General features: G+C 44.9%; 1 protein-coding gene across 1 annotated transcript in view; it reads left to right on the forward strand.

Moving 5' to 3' along the window:
- The window catches only part of LOC146812814 (alpha-2-macroglobulin-like protein 1), an 848,867-nt gene that overhangs the window by 58,309 nt on the left and 775,324 nt on the right, over positions 1-15,234 (forward strand). Inside the window, exon 4 of the mRNA XM_085615205.1 lies at positions 7,498-7,550. Within this exon, the coding sequence (XP_085471331.1) occupies positions 7,498-7,550 (53 nt within the window). The remainder of the gene's footprint in view (positions 1-7,497; positions 7,551-15,234) is intronic.

The following is a 15,234-nucleotide window of genomic DNA, read 5'->3' on the forward strand; positions in this document are numbered from 1 at the left end:
CGGCAGCTTTTAATAGTCTGGCCGGGGCTGGGTCAAGAGGAGAGCCGCTTTTCATTTTGGCTAACGTGGCGGAGACCTCAATGAGGGAGGTTGCTCTAAAGGAGGACAGCCGCGGGCTGTTGATACAGACCTCAGTATCAGTGGAGATGTGGGGGGTGATGCTGGGGAGAGAGTCCAATATTCGCGAGATTTTAGAGTCGAAGAAGGAGGCAAAGTCATTACTTCTGTCTGGGGGGGCATGGGAAACGGTGGGTGCTGATGGAATGTTGAGGAGTTCTTTGACAATCAGGTACGCTTCTTTTGTGGAATTGGTGGCGTTTTGTATTCTGTTGTCATAGAATCCTGCCTTAGCAAGTTTGAGAGCTGATTTGTAGCGTCTAACTGCACTATTGTAGAGGTCTTTGTTACTGTGGAGCCAGTCCTTTCTCCACTGCCTCTCGGCCTTTTTGCACTCTTTGCGTAGATCCCTGAGGTCAGGAGTATACCAGGGGGCCTGGCCTTTTATCCTGTTTTTGATCTCCCGATTTTTTATGGGGATAAGATTATCGAGAGTGGAGGATATCCAGTCTCTGACTTGGGAGTCGGCGGTGGAGGGGTCCTCAGAAAGACTGGGGGTTGAAGCGTCCAGGGCTGTGGACCAATCCTCCACCGAGAGTCTGGCCCACGCTCTGTCTCTGGTGAAGGTGGGGGGTTTTTGAGGCTTTTTGAAAGCTCCAGGGAGATGGGTCGTGACTAGAAAGTGGTCCGTCCACGGGAGGGGTTGGGAGTTAATGAAAAGGAGGGAAGGGATGTTGGAAAACACCGGGTCGAGAAGGTGCCCTTTCGTGTGAGTTGGTTCAGAGTTGGCGAGAAGCAGACCCAAGGCCGCTAGGTCGTCAATAAAGTCGGTTGCCCCAGTGTCAAGGGGATCCTCGAGATGGATGTTTAGGTCGCCTGTTATAAGGAAGTTAGGTGTCAGGTGTGCCGTGGAGGAAACGGTTTCCAGGAGGGCGGCTGTGAAGGGGCCAGAGTGGCCGGGCGGCCGATACACCAGAAGGCCTGACAGGGAGTTCGTCGAAGACAGCTGAATCGTGAAGAGGCAGCTCTCTGAGTCTTGGATCGCGCAGTCTTTGGATCGACAGATAAAGTGTTCCCTGTGGATAATGGCTAATCCACCTCCTCTACCTAGGGGACGGGGTTGAGACATGATGAGGAAGCCCGGGGGGAGAGCTAGGACGACGTCAGCGTTGGAATGCTCCGTAATCCAGGTTTCTGTGAGGAAAAGTATGTCCAGTTTAAGGTCGACAATAAGATGGTTGATAAGCAGGGCATGTTTGGGAAGTGATCTGCAGTTAAGGGTCGAGATTTTAAGGACAGGGGGAGGGACGGGGGGTTTAGGAAGGGAGAGATTGCCTGGTTTGCATTTGTCACAGCGGCGAAAAGGGACAGTGGGGTCGTGTAGTGCCAGACATGAGCTGTTTTTAGTGGGTCTAAGGCTGAGGAGCTCTCTGCGGGAATAGCTTACCTTAGAGGCGGCTGGGACAGGCATATAGTCTGGCCCTAGGCCCGGTCGAGCGCGGACGGGCGCAGACGGGCTGGACTTAGGCGCGACTTCGGCGCGATGCCGGCGCGCCCGCTGCGCTCGCCCGCTGCGCGTCCGGGGAAGGCGCATTGGAATAGGGGCGGGAGGCGTGGCCTCGAGAATGGGCGTGTCTGGGGGGTCAAGCGCGCGATGGCCGCAGCGCGATTCTCCACCTCCAACGACGCTCGAATCAGCTGAGCTGGTGCTATCCCAGCTGCAACTAGGTCCGTGGAGTGCAAGTAAGTGCAAAATACGTTTGTTTAAAACACAGAGTAAAATCACAATTTAAAAACAATCGGCCAGAGTTCTCCCGGCTTTCCGCCTCAGGAGGATTTCAACTATTGGCGCGTTAGAGTTATGTTGCGATTTATATAGGTCGGGGAAGTGGGCGTCGCCTCGGAATGGGCGTGGCCTCGAGAATGGGCGTGTCTGGGGGGTCAAGCGCGCGATGGCCGCAGCGCGATTCTCCACCTCCAACGACGCTCGAATCAGCTGAGCTGGTGCTATCCCAGCTGCAACTAGGTCCGTGGAGTGCAAGTAAGTGCAAAATACGCTTGTTTAAAACACAGAGTAAAATCACAATTTAAAAACAATCGGCCAGAGTTCTCCCGGCTTTCCGCCTCAGGAGGATTTCAACTATAACCAGTTGTAACCAGTTTTTTAATAATAAAAGATTTTTGTAAAACTTCTGTGCTATTTAGCAGTTGATTCAAATATTAGGTGGGATTTTCCTTGACAAATTGTATTATTGTTTTACAGTGTTTGGATTGTAACACCAGTTCAGTAATGCCATCTTTCTGATTATTTCAAACTTAGTTGCTCTCTCTTTAGGTAGGGTTTCCATTGAGGTCAGCGTTGTGATCACGGTATATGTCAGCACTCTCATGATGCCAGAGCGCTGTATATGCCACAGTTCTTATCATGCACATCTCAATTTCTAAATATTTTTAAGAAGGTGTTCTTCGTGAATTGCTCTGGCAAAGGAAACACATTTACTGTTACCTATTCACTTGGGGGCTTATTTACAAGACCCCTTGCATCATCATGCAAGGGTGCCTGCATTTGCACTAGGCTGCCGAAACGGTGTTAGAACAGGGGGAAGGACAGGAATGGACCACATTGCATAAAGACAGCGTATCCCTGCCATTTCCCTTTGGTGTAGGGCAGCACAACAAGGTGACTTGCTACGCTGCCTCATGCCAAATCACCGTAAATGAGGGCCTTCGTTTTAGGCTGCGCTCTGGAAGCAAAGTCGGGGAACTGCCTTCTCTGCCAGAGGAGTTTGGGAGAATGTGGCACAGACATAAAAACATGACAGCCTCACCATACTTCACTTTGTTGCCCAAGACCAAAACATGTCGATCAGCTAAGCCCAGTGCACGGAAGGATGGACACAAATGGGTGTGCAATCCTGTAAGCAGGTACAGTCCTCTTCATGGTGCTGAGGACAGCGAGTCACGGGACCCAACCATGGTAAAGGAAGATGGAGTCAAACTGTTTTCTTGCCAACAGTACTAGCATGTGCTCCCCCCCTTTTAGGAGAGGGAGGAGTATTGTGTCTTTACTCCTGGGGTCGTGGATACCCCCAGAAGCCCAAAAACAAATGGATCATGGGCCAGGTGAGGACCTATTTAAGGCCATCAAGGGATTTTAATGCCAGGGAGGCCCCAAAGAAGTGAGGGACCAGCACATCTGAAGGGCACCAGACACGGTTGCAGAAGCTGACCTCTCTACTATTGTATGCTAGTGCTTAAAGCCAGGACGGCCATTTTGGGAGGTGAGCCTTAAAATGAAACTGTTATATGTTGAATTACATAGGACTTCATTAATGTACCCATGTCAATGTAATTAAGCATGGCTGTTTTGTATGGTATTCTATTCATATGACATATTACTTTCCCCATGTGGAATTGCCTTTCCTGGTCCTCCCCCCGCCTTCTTGTGTTTGGCCCTTCAAACCTTCTGGCTGGGGATTTCAAATGACACTTGGTATGCTTCTGAGGGGATGCTAATGCCATGAGATGTTTGCTTGGATTATGTCTTAAATTGAACTGCAAATGTATATATTACCAGCATATCTTTGTTATCGTAGTGGTGGCGGCTATTACAGGTACACATCATTGTTTCCCACAGTTGTAATCCCACAATCATCAGCGCCTGGATATCCTCACAGGCAGCAAGCAGCACTCTACAGATCCACTTTACATCACATCTGCCGCATCAAGGTGCACTGTGGTATGATTTTATCAGAATTGTGCCATCTCAGCGTTATCATCTACTTATGGGGTTTCCAAATGGCCAGTTTCATACCAGCATGACAGGCAGTTTAATATCTTGTCTGATACAAAAATTAGGAAAATCATTTAAAGCCAGTATTTTTTCCCCTTTTCAGTACATACTTTAAACAGTAAATGTAAGAAGGAAAACACTTAAAATATGTTCTACATCTCCCTTAATGACCCCTGACTGATAATTAAAGTAAACAAAGCCAGAAAGCCCATGGTAAAATGGATACAGAAAACTTCATATACAGTCCAACTTACGAATCATGCTTGGATCTTTGCAGAATGTTAAAGAGTGAACAGATGGCGAGAATTTTTCTTTAGAAAATGAGACAATCCTATCTTCTAAATATATCATAATAATAATATAATATATACATCTGTTTCCAGGTATTGTAACTCCTTCCTCAAATATTGGGATTGTAACTACTTTTACCTCGTGATATTATCCTGGTGCCCCGTGTTAGCTCTACCGTTCATCGGGCCGTCGTCTTATTCTGTTGATTTATCTCGTATTTATCCTGTGAAAACTAAGGGATTGATTACATGTTTGGTGGTAAAAACCATCAAACTTCTACATAGGATTAATACCAATTCCACGTGCGAGTCCTATGCGAGTTCTATTGCATTGCAAATGCTTGTTACAGTGGGTGTCAAAGGGCAGTGTTCACTGTTCTTCACAGCCGGGTAAACCGTCGGTAAGGGACAATGAAAAAGTTTAAATTACCCCCATGCCATAGGAGACAATTCCTATGGTTTGGGGATCAATAGTTTTTGATTTATCAAAAACAAACTCCTGCTTTGGGAGGTTGTTTTTGTAAAACCAAAATCATGTTAAAAGTTTGACAAACATCGAGTACCATCTGTCAAACTTTTAACACATTGGCAGGGCTGTAATTGGAGGTTCCTGCCAATGACTAGAGATGTCTGCAGGGCCAGGGGTAGCTCTAAATGCAGAGGAGGGACACTCTTTCAAGGCAATGAAGTAGCATCTGCACTACACACTTTAAATCAAGCCCTATGTTTGAGGCACCAAGTTTGTTGGTAGCAAACCCTTATTTGGTATCTTGTCCCCGCTGCTAGAACTGCTTGGTTGAGTTCCACACTTAAAGAGTACTACTTCAAAATAAAACCTTGTCTCACGAAAAAGAAATGCCACAGCAGACTGTTTATCTTGCCTTCTTGTGGCAGACAACTCTCCAAGTGGTCAGAACAAAGAAAACATTGGTGTTATCTCTGCCAAACAAGAAGTAGGTGATATTACAGATTTGGGTGTGTCAGAAGCGGAATGGATGGAGGCTGCTCTCACTAACAATGGTCCAAAAATATAATAATAAAGGTTAATCTTCCCAAAAATGATTGCTCAGATCCATGAATGTGTATGCCCATGTTGCAGAAGAGATTTGCCTGGAAGGAAATCTATTAAAGAGGAATGGTAGATATGTTCCCCCAGTGGAAATAAGGCAAACAATTCTGAACCATGGTCACCTGAGTTTTGATGCGTTACAAAAATATACTGAGGATACACCTTTGGTGTCCCGGCATGGACTCGGACTCGGAAACTGACAAGTGAGTGAAGTCTGCATGAATTCCGACAAGAATCCAAAATCTGTGTTTTTGTCTATGGCACCTGTTGAACAGCCATCTTTTCCATGCCAGAAAGTGGTTCTACATATTTGAAACTCGTTCTTGACCATGCAATCTTATATGCAATTTGTTTTAGTATTAATTGACTACCATTTTAAATGATTGGAAGTTAAATTTGCGTAACATGTAAGCACAGAATCTGTCACCGAAATTATGTTAGATGCATGCACTGAGGCTTTAGTCATTGACAATAAGAGGCAGCTATGTTCTGAAGAAATAAAAAGATCTTTTGGAGGAGTATAGCATCAAACACATAACCTCAGCATTATATCATCCACAATGCCATGGTCAAGTAAAGCATTTTAACATGCATCTTAAAGACAGTGTGAAACTAGGCCTGTGTAAGGACCAGGCTTCAGTTCGAACCATCAGAAACAGGTAATGGGCTTATCCTATCACACCATATGAAGGGTCTCATTACGATGGGGGTCATTGTTTCGGGCACGGGAATGTCAGACAAGGAGTCCGCGGTCCCGACAACCCAATTACAATATGACCACCATACAGGCAGTCATAGACATGCCTCTGTCTATTATAGCTTGTGCTGCGAACCTGAAAAGGGCGGCAGCACAAGCCGCAATTGAACAAGGGATGTTGTCAAACATCCATTCACCGTGTGCCAGGCACCATGTGGTGCCTGGCACACGGTGCATGGATATTTGAGGGGCACCACATGTGCCCCCTTGGCCCCATAACAAAAGCCTACTGGGACAGGGCTCTGCTTGGGGCCCCCATGGGTGCTGGAACCACTATGTAAAGGCTGAGAGAAAGAGACATCCTAACCTCTATGGCGGTTCCTCCTCAGGCACCGCTCTCTTTGTAGGGATTAAGCTCCGACTGTTGCTCTGATGGGCTCCTTGAGCCAGTCGGAGATGGCGGGGTTTCCTCCAGACCAAATCACTCCGACTGCCGGCATTATAATCCTCTGAATGTCAGACGGACCGGTACCGATTGCCTGTCGGCCCGACATCCTAATCGGGCACTTAGTCACTGGCACATCTCCTGTTGCTATGCTCGAGGAAAGGATTTCAGCTTCAGAGGTTTATCCTTGGGGGATAAATCAAGCTAATAACTTGAGGAAGTTCAGAGATCATGTCTATTCGAAACAACTAAGGTCGAAAGAGCTCTAAGGTATCAAGATCAAATTACATCCGGAAACCATGAAAGTAGGAGATTAGGCTGATATATACAAACCAGGTGTGGTACCAAAAGACATTACTAATTTTGTCCGTCTGAGGAAAGTTGTGAAGTCAAAAAGGGTAACGTAATAACTTCAGATGGAAGCTGTTGAAACATGAGCAGAGTGGGAGAACGATGTGGCAATGAAAATTCCAACATTAAAAATGACAGCACCGAGAAAGGGACTGAGGAGGATCACGGTAACTTCTTGATCAGGTTGAGACAGTTTAAAAGGGCGTGGTTTAACCAATGAATATGTTTATTATTCGCTGTTTCAAGATATTTCTTCACAAACCTCAGGTATCAGCAGCCCAATTTCCAAAGCATGGACGATGGTGATTCTGTGGCATCCAGGAGCGATAGCCATGCCTGACTTCGCAAACCAAATCCGAGATTTGTAGAAGTTTTTTTTGCATCGGGGGAAAGATGTATTATATATTGAATTCTGTAAGACTATACTAATGTATCTATGTAATTGCTCACAGCTGCTCTGTATTGTACTGCCTTCATATTACATGTAACTTTTTCCATGTGGAATTTCCGTTTCCTGTCCCCCCTCTCCCTTGTAGTGTTGGTGTGCTCCGAACCTTCTGCCCTGGGGATTCCAAATGACAGTTTGTCTGCTCCTGAGGGGGTGCTGATGCCATGAGGTGTTTGCTTGGGCTCTCTCTTACGTTAAACCGCAAATTTAGATATGACCAGTGCAGTATCTTACGTTATTATAGAAACCCATACCATGAGAATAAGAAATAGTAGAAGGACTCTGTAGCTCAGATAGGAAATGCAGTAGGATTTGACTGATTTCCTTATCTTTTTTGTGTTTTCCAGTGAAGTTCCGAATAGTTGCTCTGAAAGAAGATTTTGTCCCCTCGTATGAGAAGGTAAGTGCCGCAGTCTGGCCAAGTGACAAATTGCAATTATTGGCATTGGAGCATGTGACCCTCGCAGGTTTTAGCCAGACTATGACCCCTGTAAACTTTCTAATCGTCACTGCTTGGGGTAACCAGCTGAGTTCATATGGTATGAATGTATGACATTACAATGTGTACTAATACCACGCATGCCATAACAACGCGGGTATCACTACGCAAATGCCATTACAATGAACTACCATTACAACGAAAACTTATGCCTTTATCACGCATGCCATTACAATGCAAATCATGTGTGGTAAAGGCATACACGTGGTAAAAATGTTTATGATAGGTACAAATAAATATATATGTGCGTGTGTATATATGTATGTTTATATACACTCACATTTGTATATTTATACATATATATATATTTTTATAAATTCATTTTTTAACCCCCATACCCCCTTAAACTCTAAAACGACCCTTCCCACCCAAAAAACGAAACCCACCCTAAACCCTAAAATCACCCTTCCCACCCAAAAATCCCCATACCACCTTAAACCCTAAAATGACCCTTCTCACCCAAAAACCCAAACCCACCCTGAACCATAACATACAGGCGCACTTCTATTTCTCCAACCCAGCTGTATTCACATCCTGGTTCGAGAAAAGCCACAAGCCACAGAGCAGTGTTTGAGCGGCAGAGCAGGATGCTCAGACCAATCCTGGTGCTGCTCTCCCAGCAGGAGAGCAGTGTCAGGATTGGCTGAGGAGCCACTGCCTTCCCAGAGACTGCTGGGAGAGCGCGGGGGCAGTCAGAGGCTGCCGGGAAAGGTAGTTTAAAAAAAGTATTATTTTGCCTTCCCCATCCACGTTCGCCCGCCAGTCAATTCGTCCTCCGCCCCTCCAACTTCGTGTTCTGGCAGCCGCCACTGGAACAGATTAAAACCTACAACAGAAGGAGGAATAGAGATTATAAAATGTATGTGGTGGAGGGAGGCAGGGGGAGACTCCACCCACGTTGGGGATGGGCCGTCATAGAGAAAGCAAATAGGTCTGGCCGTGGCAAGCGGGTGCATTGATTTTTTTTTGTTCTTGACAGCATTTGCTGTAGAATAAAAAGAAGATTCAAAAGAAACTATGCCACCACCAAAACATGGCATCCCTATGCTTATAGCTACATTTTACTTTTCAAAGGAAATTAACCATTGTGTATCATTTTAACATAACAGTGCAGTTGCTTACTAGCAGGCAGAGGTACTCAAAAGATGTGTCAAACCCTTTTTTAGTTTTAATATCGATCACAAGAAAATATGATCATTATTGGCTTAAAGAAAAAAAGTATTGCTTGGTTTGAATTACAGTATCATGAAGCCCTAGTTCAAACACAAAAGGGTGATTTAAAAACAACCGGAGAGAAAAAATCAATGGTAAAGTCTGAGCCCATCAGTCATGGCATTGAATTGCACATCTTTTTAGGGGGATGTGCTAATGTGATCTGGTAAATGCTCTAACCCCAAGTGAAAGAGAAGCTGGGGCGGAAGAAAATTGCCCCATTGCCCCACGATGTATGCAGTGGTGGGCAGAAGCAAAACTTGAATGACAATCGAACAGACTATTAAATAAACAGCGCGGACTCGAGGTCCTTATATCTATTTATATATGCATGTATTCTTTAACTTAGGAATGTTATTGATTACCTGAGACTGACATGACATACAAAGCTGTCTATACACCAGGCTTAAAAAGAGTAGGAATTGGTCACAGTACGGCAAATCTTTATTAAGATATGGGACTGCCCAAGTTAATGTTCCATTGTAAACAGTGCAGGAGCTGTGAATCTAGACGTGCAGTGGCCTCAGGTGCAGGCACAGCTAGGCATGATGGGAGCTCACTATGTGAGTGACAGATTGAGTAAATTGATTGTTTTGTAAAATAAAAATCCAATTCACTGATGTTTTATGTTCTTCTTTTACTTCACAAAGACAGTCACAGGTATAGAAATCCAAAACACTGCAGCCGACACGTGTTTTGTCCCCCTGTACTTTTTCAAGGCTGCAAAAGCATATTACATAGGCATTATACATGTTGTTAAGCTAGTGAGAGGATACCCAAATGGGTATCTATCAAAAACTCTCACCATGTGATAAAGCCAACAGCATACTGGTGGAAATTTGTGAAGGGCAAAGGAACTGATGAGGCTCCACATTTTAGAAATGTAAACTTTGTGCGTGAAAATCCAATGCAGACCAAAAGAGTGCAAGGAGAAGGGAAGGAGACAGTACCCGCATGAGAATGATGACACCATATTTTATATTGTATTTTATATAATCTTCTCATGCATATAAATTATGGTGCCATCAGTCTCACGCTGGTACCGTCTTCTTCGCTTCTCTTCAACAAAAGACAGCATCTATTCCCTACAACAGAGCCTATGGGCCCTACAACAGAACCTATGGTCCACATCTGGTGTGTTTCTCTTTTTCTGTGTACTTTATTTCATAGAAAAATTCAAACATTTAGATTGAAATAAAGAGACTTAATGGAATTACAATTCAGTTATTCGTTTGACTATTGTTTGAAAATCTTTGACAACAGTGCCACCAAGTGGTGAGATAGGAAAACTGGGCAATTTAAAAAATATTGAGCAAGAAAGACACAGTGGGCGTATCCACTCAATGCGTTTTATTGTAGTTGTACAGACTACAGTAATTCTTCTTTTCATGTACCACATACAATATGTTATTTGCAAACCTACAGATGGGGACCACTGTCCCCGCCCTACCTATCTGTTCTGTGGGTAAATCTCTTCCAGTGTTTAGGTGTAAATTAGGCCTGGGTGAAATTTAAATGATGCTGGCGTAATTCGCATAATGTTGGAAAGTTTCACGTTAGGTGGCGTGAGTGGCTGTTCGTGCCATCTTTGTTTTAATGCATCTTCATGCCCAAAAATTGATGCAATGACGCAGTTCGCGCTAAAATACAGCATTAAATGACAGATATGCATTTTGATCAATTATGCATAATTTCGCGAAATGTTGCTGTAATTTTACAACATATGCAAATTTCAAACACCTTTAACTTTTAAATAAATTTACCAAATATTAATTGAACATAAAATGCTAGTGAGGGTGGGATTACTGTATTTTCATTAAAAAGTAATATATATAATATAAATACACAGATCTAAATTACGTCATTATTTAATATTTATTTTTCAGAGTTAATATGCTAAAATATTTTTGATTAGTCTAGGATAAAAATAATTTTTGTACTTTTTTTATATTTATATTTTACAGTAAAATATGTGCTTTTTAAAATTAATAAACCTTAAATACTTTCCCATAAGGAGTTTTCTGGTCCGGTGGCAGAGATCTCCACAACATGTGAAAAGTTATTAGAAGCACCATTTCGATAATTAACTCAGTTTTACATAACTCCACCCCCTGAACTGAAAGGTGGATACATGTAAGTCTACACTTCTGTGCCAATCTACACTTGGAAATGGTGAAGAGCAGCAACATGTACACTTACACCAAGGTGTAATAGTAAATATACACTTCTATATTTACCTTTGTGAATAGGTTCGATTGTGCTTGGGGAAAGTGCCCTTACTCACACTGAAGGGAGTCAGTAGCTGAGGTTGCTGCCCCACTGCTCCATGCTGTAAGCTGTGGTGGGCAGAACAAATCGTTAATGACATTTAAATAGACCAGTGGATGAAGAGGTCTGACTGAAAGTGGCTGTGTATGTGTATGCATCTTGAAAGATCTTTTTAGGGTGAGCAAAAGGCTTTGGTAAAGCCAAAACAGAAATATGGGAGCAAAGAGAGGAAACAGGAGGGAAAGGACAGGTTGCAGGATGATGAGGAGAAAGGGAGTTCAAGATAAGGAAGGAGAGCCAGGCACTGGGTGTAGTGGAAGGGCTGGGGGTGAGAAGATGACTGATGGTCAAACAAGAAATGGCAAATACTATAGGTATGGCATTGGCTGTAAGCAAGCGATCTTCTTTGCTTGGATATTCATGTGCAAAACATTGTGCTTATGCAAATCTCTTGCATAGACTTGGTAGCCACCTCAAAGGATTGTCTGGATTTATTTAAGATGAGTTTTAAGTAGAGCTGCACACCTTTTATTGTTGCATGTCCAAGGGCCAGAGGGGCTGCTGTGGAAGGCCAGAGTAGCTGTCCAGAACTTCCTGCCAAGCTGGGACCAGGCAATGCTTGTCCCACCTCACTGGGGCAGAGGCAGTAGCTTATGCAGGGGTTTTGAAGTGTTGGGTGGCTGTCGGGCTTAGCTGCACCTCGTTGGGGAAGAGCGGGCAGCAGCTTACAGAGGGACTGCAGAACAGGGACAATATGCAATGTGGCTTTGCGTGCCTTCGTAAATCGGACTCAGAGTCATGCTTCATGCATGTTCCACTTTGCATGGTGCAAATGTGACACAAGGCTCACAGAAATATGCCCCCAAGTGTGTGTGGTGCTAGCTATCCTTAAATTGCAAATAAGGCTCAGCTGTTCCCCAGCACAATCTAGTGCAGCAATGTTCATTGGGCTGTTTCTTTTGTAAATCTGGCCCCTAGTCTCACCTACAATATTTCCTAAGTAAACCACTACTAAAAAGAGCACATCCTACAGAAACCAATATAGAAGAGTGAGGAGTCCCGGAGCCTCCAATCCCTTGCAATCCCAGGTATTCTCTCCCTTGTAGATTCACTACACAATTCGGAACTTCTTATCTGCAGCACCAGTGCTTAATTTCTAAACAAATAAGTTCCAGGGCACTGACTTGGAGGCCACTGCAGCTTGTACCACCTATCCCCCCTGTAATCACTGCTGTTAGAATCCGGGTTCTCTGGTTGGCACAGGTAGGTACTTGTGTCAAGCAGGGAACCTTTCCTCTAGTCAGGGTAAGGGGGTACACTCTAACGATAACCCCTGCTCACCCTCTAGGTAGCTTGGCGCGAGCAGACAAGGCGTTATCTCCGGGCGTTTAGGTTAAGCATTTGTGAATACCCACACAGTAATACAGCAACCCTCCACAAATGGACTCCACACGGGATATATATCAAAAATAATTCTTTATATATTTATCAGGCTTAGCACAAGACCAAACTAGCGTTTAAAAATGTCCCACAATACTTAGTTGCAAAGAGTTCTTGAGTTTAACGGTGATTTCAATGACTGTGCGCTTTGTTCCCAGGCGTACGCGTCGTACGCGGTTGAAAATGAGTTTGGGAACGGGTCGTACACTTTGCTCCCAGGCGTACGCTTCGTACGCGGTTAAAGATGGGCTGGGGAGCGGGACGGACACACAGTAACTTAAGCTTCAGAGTTCGTCGCGGACACTTCCTTGGCAGCAGGCGCACAGTATGGTGCGATGTCCTCCGGGCGGCGCGTACTACGGTACGGGAGACCTTGGGCGTGCGCGGCTCAGTGGACGGGGCGAGAGTACAGCTTGTACTGCCAGACGCTGTGTTCGCGCCGTACCGGGATCGCTGGGCTTCACTTGGGCTGCTGATACAGGCAAACAGTACGCTCCGTGCAGGAGATGTATGACTCCCAGACGCACCGCAGCCTTTCCCAAAGCAGGGGGCAGGCGCGTACGCTTGGAGTACGATCCGCAGACACGTCGTTCGTGCCGGACAACGGGATATCAGCTTACAGGGAGTACTCTGCGATCAGCGAGACGTACACAGCAGTTCGAAGCGAATTTGCGAGGAAAACGGTCCGTTTTCCAAGGCGATCTCACGGCGGTGAAGTCCACTGGTCCTGGGACTTCGTTCAGGGGGCAAGCTCACTCACAAGCCCTTGGAGATCTTTCAGCACAAGTCAAAATAAAAGTTTCTTGAGTCTTTTTCTTCCTCTTCTTCAGCAGCAAGGCAACCACTGCAGGCCAATCCCCCAGGTCAGGGACAGTACTCCTCCATGCAGCTTTCCCGGTTCCTCCTCGTCGGACAGAGGTTTCTTCTTGGCAGGACAGGATCTAATTTCTTAGGAGCAGGGATCCTTCATTTATACTACATTTCTTTTGTTCTCCCAGGCCAGGGGGGCCCTTGCCTAGTTCAGTCCAGTTCTGGAGCACTTTGTTGCCGCGATGCAGGCTTCTTCTTTCAGGGTGCAGGGCAGGGTCATCAGACGCTCCACAGGGAGTGGAGCCGGCATTGTGGTGGCAGAGCACAGTCCCCTTCAGAGTCCAGGTGTACTCCTCCCACCCATGTACCTGTCAATCGTCCTATTCACCACCAGGCTACCTAGCCCTGCCCATCTGGGTTTCCGGAAATGGCTGTAATTCACTATTAGGACATGCCACACACATCAGGGCTTGTCCTACCTTATGCCACAATGCACCCTGCCCTTGGGCCTACCATAGGGGTGACTCACATGAGTAAAGGGAAGGTTTAGGGACTGGCAAGTGTGTGCACTTGCCCAGTCAGCATGTCAGTACCAGACTGCACGCAAGTTCTGTAATGGCAGACCTTAGACATATTTTACCAGGCCGCGTCTGTGGGTGGCACAACCAGTGCTGCAAGCCCACCAGCGGCATTTGTATTTACAAGTCCCGGCACTCCTGGTGCACTTTACTGGGGTCTGACAGTAAACCAAATAAGCCAATCATGGAATCCAACCAACATATACATTGTACATAGGGAGCACTTGCACTGTGGCACTGATTGGCAGTGGCACAGTGCTCTGAGCGGCCAACACCATAAAAACACATGAGGCACAGCGACAAAAAGTGGAAGGGAGACTCACGCCAAGGTGCCAGGTCTAACAACTGCCAAAACAGCTTCTACCATCTCACCCCTTGCAAGTGCAACAGTCATATTATTCCAGGTCCCCAAAGCTAAAGGAATGGCTGGGAAGGCAGGTATTTTTAACATTAATTGTAATCATAATAACCGTTTTGCTGCTCATCTCTAAATGTGATGAACAGCGCCACCATGTGGCAGATTGTCATAAATGCGGTGTTTACAATTACATGGCGATGCAGAGCACCGGAAACCAACGGCTCAAATTAAGCACTAGCACTTGTCCACCCTTCTAGTGCACCTATGGACTCATTTTAATATGCAGTAGCCATTGGTTATGCTGTAGTCATTGCCTGCCTATGCACTCTCGAAATGTGTAACTTTAAATGCAGAATCATCTCCCAAAGTTGCCCACTTAAGGTAGTTGTCGTTGTCGATGCCCCTTCGAATCCACCCCGAAATGGAAGTTGTTGGGATCTGTCCCTTGCAAAACAGCGCAGGTATCTGCACTGAACTGGTATTATTATTTTTTAACAACTTAATTTTACCAATTGTACAGGTAGTTCACAGTACTGTGCTAAATCTTGAATATTTCATCGCATGACTTTTATTGTGACTACAATATATTCTATTGTGTACTTTTGCCTAGAAACGTTGAAAAAATATACAAATATTGAAACTGAAAAACTATGCTTATCATTTCCTAGCAACAGATCATTTATTTTTCACAGGAATAAATTACATTAAAAAAATTCCACCCTTCTTAAAACAAGCTCAGTACCAACATTACATATTTGGAATTGTGAATAAAATCTGTGAAACCCCCAAAAACTAATTTATGACTATGCATTCTATTAGAAACCTTAATGTGCTCAAGGTGAAGAAATGTCCCAGCCTAATCCTAAAAAATAAAGCAACAGATATGCTTTATGTAACCTTCCGCCAATATAGTCCCATG

This window comes from Triturus cristatus, chromosome 7 (genome assembly GCF_964204655.1).
Source record: "Triturus cristatus chromosome 7, aTriCri1.1, whole genome shotgun sequence".
Taxonomy (NCBI): Eukaryota; Metazoa; Chordata; class Amphibia; order Caudata; family Salamandridae; genus Triturus; species Triturus cristatus.